The sequence below is a fragment of the Quercus robur genome, chromosome 2 (genome assembly GCF_932294415.1).
Source record: "Quercus robur chromosome 2, dhQueRobu3.1, whole genome shotgun sequence".
Lineage (NCBI taxonomy): Eukaryota > Viridiplantae > Streptophyta > Magnoliopsida > Fagales > Fagaceae > Quercus > Quercus robur.
Genome location: NC_065535.1, coordinates 43,048,189 through 43,053,409, shown reverse-complemented (window position 1 = coordinate 43,053,409; position 5,221 = coordinate 43,048,189). Strand labels below are relative to the sequence as shown.

The following is a 5,221-nucleotide window of genomic DNA, read 5'->3' as shown; positions in this document are numbered from 1 at the left end:
TGAATTCCTCTATAATTTTTTTGGCCCAAAAGAATTCATGGCTCAAACGTGATGCTCAACAGGGCATTCCAACAGGAAAAAAAAAAGAATTCCTCTCCATAATTTTTCTTTATTCTATTTTCTGTGATACAAAAAGAGAGGGGTGGGGAGGGGGGGTTGGGAAGAGACTATTCAAGCAAGAGAAAAAAAGAAATGCCTACGACAAGGGTGTTGATTTATTCCCTGGCAACTTTGAGTAGCTCCTCCCACGTAGTTAATTTATCCCTGGGTTTGTTTTTAAGATTCCCAAGCCTAGTTTCTGTAGAGTCTATCTTTTCCCAGGCACTGAACTGCACAAATTTGACATTCCGGTTATCTAATAAATGGAGTAGACCCTCTCTGCCTGGCTTGGGCAAGCTGGCTTTTGATGCCAATAGATTAAGATCTTCAAATATACTCACAACCTACCATATCAATAGGCCAGATTAGCAGACCTCTAAAAAGATATATGATAGACAAAATTTAAATTCTCATAAAAGGTTGTACTTTCTTTTTTTTGATAAGTAAATAAAAATTTGTACTTTCATTCTATGTAACACAATATAATCACTTACGGTTTCCTCGGCACAATAGAGGTTTGTAGCAATTATCCCAGTTGGTCCTCTTTTCAACCATCCACATACATACAATCCCTCCTCAAGCAGAGTTGGATCTCCTGAAGTATCATGTAGAACTCGACCTCTGATGTTGGGAACCACACCTGAATACAAAGTCATTGCATGGGTTAGCGTATAAATTCATTTGTGAAGTTGTGCAGCAGGTGACCTACAAGCTAAGAGGCACGAACACTTTCTCAGGTGTGTCCAGATACACTTCTGAATGCATGTTGGAAAGCTCTTTTTTTTTTGGTAATTTTCTTTGATTTTAGACATGTTTAAAGATTTTCATAGTTGTTATTTATTTTAAAACTTAAATAAAATGTACTTAAAGATATATGTTGGTGCAAATACAATAATAATGGAAATAACACAATGAGAAACTGAATAGTACTTTTGAATATTATTAATTACCTCCACCCTTCACCTCCCCCTTGCACACTTATCTAGATCAATATTTGAGACAATTTATGTTAGTCCATTAATCACTACAATTAAAAAGAATAAAATAGTCTCTCTCATTTTCAATGTGAGATTAAACATTTTCACAACTCCACATCTTCCATATTCATTCCCACATATTTACATTTATATTATAACATTTATTCATTTTAATTATTTAATATTAAAATGCTCCAACAATCCCCCACTCATTTTAATATTAAATTTTTTAGTAAAAGAGAGATTACCAGGCAAAGACGGGTCACTACCCATCATGAAGGTGTGCTTTGCATTGAACCTTCACTTAGTAAAACAACGATCTCAACTCCAGAGTCATAGTGGTGTCCGATTTGAACTAGGACTGCCTTAGGGAAATTAAGCATCACTGCTTACACATAACAACCCAGGTGTTGACATGAACTTTTATATCTAGCATTTTACGGCCGTGTGCTGATCCCAGTTTCATGAGTGTATTTGAGATTAAGTCCAAATCTCATAGGGAGCGGCCCCACCCCCACACTCACATAGGTGAAATTTTGTCAAGGGTGCTCCTGTAATTCTAACACCCCACTTATACGAGCTACGAATTTCATTAAGAGTTTTTTACTCAACCTCTCCACATTACAAGATAAATGCACTTACATCATAGGGATGAACAATTAGAAAATTATTTACAAAATAAATAATTACAAAATAAATTGTGCATTTCTTACGACCTTCGTATGATTCGTTTTTCCCATTGAACCCAATTCTCAGGATCTCTGGTGCTTGGGTTAGGTATTCTCATACATGGCTCATGATTCTATGGACTTTAGTCCCATCCCCCTCGATGTATTCCAGACCTTATCTTTTGCCAAGGCCTTGGTAAATGGATCTGTAAGATTATCATTAGACTTAATATAATCTACAGTTATGATGCCACTATTCAAATAAGATCGCACGATACTATGCTTTCTTCTTATAGGTCTGGATTTATTGTTGTAGTAATGGTTTTTAACTCTACTAATTGCGGCAGTGCTCTCACAATGAATTAATATAGGTGGAATTGGCTTTTCCCAAAGTGGAATTTCATATAACAAATCTCTAAGCCAATTTGCCTCTTCACTAGCTGAAGCTAATGCTATTAATTCAGCTTCCATTGTTGAATTAGCAATTATTGTTTGTTTTTTTGATTTCCAACAAATAGCACCACTACCTAAGGTAAAAATATAACCAGTGGTAGAGAAAGAATCACTTGACAAAGTATTCCAATTGGCATCACTAAAAGCTTCAATCACAGCAGGGTACTTTTTATAAAATAAGCCATAGTTTTTGGTACCAATTAAATATCTCATGACTCACTCAAAAGCTAGCCAATGATCTTTACGAGGCTTGCTAGTAAACCTACTAAGCACTCCTACTGCATATGCAATGTTAGGTCTAGTACAATCAGTAGCATAACGCAAACTACCAATGATACTAGCATAATCCTTTTGATTAAAAATCTCATCATCATTATTCACAGGAAATAAATGAACACTAGAATCAAAAGGAGTAGTTACACTTTTGTGATCATGAAAATGATATTTTCTCAATATTTTCTCAACATAATGTGATTGATCAAGATATATTTCATCACATGCTTTTGTAATTTTCATGCCCAAAATAAAACTAGCCTCACCAAGATCTTTCATATCAAAGTGGCTTTTAAGCATATTTTTTGTCTCATTTATAACATGCATATTTGAGCCAAAAATCAACATATTATCCACATAGAGGCTAATAATAACATTTAAATTATTCCATGATTTAGAATAAATACATTTATCACATTCATTTGATTTATAACCATTCTCAATCATGCAGGAATCAAACTTTTCATGCCATTGCTTAGGTGCTTGTTTTAAGCCATATAGGGATTTAGTTAACTTACATACCTTGCTTTCTTGTCCAGGCTCTACAAAGCCTTCGGGTTGATCCATATAAATCTCTTCCTCTAGGTCCCCATTTAGAAAAGCAGTTTTTACATCTATTTGATGAATTTTCAAATAAAAAATTGCAGCAATAGCAATTAACAATCTAATAGATGTAATTCTTGTTACTGGAGAAAATGTATCAAAGAAATCAAGATAAGCTTTTTGTTTAAAGCCTTTTATAACAAGGCTAGCTTTAAACTTATCTATTGATCCATCCGGTTTCAACTTTTTTCTAAGGACCCATTTACAACCTATGGTCTTACAACATGGTGGAAGATCTACTAATTTCCAAGTTCTATTAGAAATTAGAGATTCCATCTCATCATTTATAGCCTCTTTCTAAAATATAGCATTAGGTGATGTTAAAGTCTTTTTTAAATTTGGGGGATTTTCCTCAATGTTAAAAACATAATGATCAGGACCAAAATCCTTTTCAACTCTAGCTCTTTTACTCCTTCTAGGTTCCATTTCAAAATTTTCTTGATTTTGTAAATGTGAAGTAGAAGAACTAGGTTGTGACAAAATATTTTCTTCACCCTCACTATTTTTCAATTTAAAAGGAAATTTTTCTTCATGAAAAATTGCATCACCAGATTCAAAAATTATTTTTGTTTTCAAGATAAAAAAATCTATAGGCTACACTATTAATCGCATAACCAAGAAAAGCATAGGTAGTAGCTCTTATACCTAATTTAGGCATTTTAAGGTCAGTAAGCCTTATATAAGCAAGACAACCCCATACTCTCAAATATCCCAAATTTGGCTTATGTCCTTTCCACATCTCAAAAGGTGTGGTGTGTGACTTTTTATGTGACACCCTATTCAAAACATGACATGCAGTTAAAATAGCTTCACCCCAAAAATGTAAAGGTGCACCGGATTTAATTAACATGGCATTTGTTAACTCAATTAAAGTTCTATTTTTTCTTTCAGTCGCACCATTAGAAGTAGGTGAATATGGTGCAGTAGTTTCATGGATAATTCCCAAAGACTGAACAAATGAGTTGAATGCACTTGATTCATACTCACGGCCTCTATCACTTCTTATTCTTTTTATTTTTCTACCGAATTGATTTTCAACTTCTTTTAAAAAATCTTAAAATTTTTCAAAAGCATCACTTTTATTTTTCAACAAATAAACAGTTGTATATTTTGAGAAATCATCAATAAAATTGATAATATATCTATTTCCTCCACGAGTTAAAATTCTCTCAAATTCACATAAATCGGAGTGAATTAACTCAAGCAATTCAGTATTTCTTACAACACTTTTATGAGGCTTTTTTGTAATCTTAGCTTGACTGCAAGTTTAACATTTTTTTAAATTTTTTGACAGTCTTGGAATTAATCCAAAACTACTCATGATTCCCACATATCTACTATTTATATGACACAAACGAGCATGCCAAAAATTAATAGAAGAAAGAATATAAACTGAACTGGTAGATGCTTTATTATTCTCAACATTCAATTTAAACATTCCATCACAAGCATAACTCTTACCCACAAATAATCCCTTTTTAGTGATTACATAATTATCAGATTCCATAGTTTGCTTGAAGCTAGCTTTGTTAAGCAAAAAACTTGACATCAAATTCTTCCTCATGGACGGAGTGTAAAGAACATCTTTCAATGTTAGCACACGTCCAGAAGTAATTTCAATTCAACCTCACCACTCCCAAGAACCTTGGTTTTGCTAGAGTCACCAAGCATAATAGTTTTTTCTTCTTCAAAAGGAGTGTACAATTTGAACCAATTTTTGTCATAGCAGATGTGCCTATTAGCACTAGAATTTGCCCACCATCCTTCAACATATTGCATCATATTGATGTCTGTAATCATAGCCACTAAAGACTCTTTGGTTACGTTAGCTTGCAGGACAGATTCACGTTTTTGAAATTTGCAAAATCGAGCAATATGCCCACTCTTGCCACAGACAAAACAGGATCTATTAAATTGATCTTGTGAAGGGGGTCCTTGGTTCTTATTGTAATTTTTATTTGGGTTTCCCCTTCCTTAAGGTCTATTATTATTTTTAAAGGCTCTTTTTTTAGGCTTCAATTGACCATTTCTAGGAAAATGATTTTTGGGCATATTATTATTGGCTGAAATAAGGTTTACCTTTGTGGTGGAATTACCATTGCTCTCTTGTGTCATGAGTGCATCTTGTACTCTAGCCTCCTCCTCCAC

At 33.7% G+C, this 5,221-nt stretch overlaps 1 protein-coding gene across 1 annotated transcript; it reads right to left on the bottom strand.

Annotated features, from left to right (window-relative positions):
- Window positions 1–211: 211 nt before the first annotated feature.
- LOC126706511 (NADPH:adrenodoxin oxidoreductase, mitochondrial-like) lies at window positions 212–817 on the bottom strand. The gene is made up of 2 exons (XM_050406015.1): window positions 594–817; window positions 212–443 (listed from the first exon to the last, which is right to left on the bottom strand). Exons 1-2 carry the CDS (start codon window positions 753–755, stop codon window positions 216–218), a joined length of 390 nt encoding a protein of 129 aa, XP_050261972.1. The 5' UTR covers window positions 756–817; the 3' UTR covers window positions 212–215.
- Window positions 818–5,221: the final 4,404 nt, after the last annotated feature.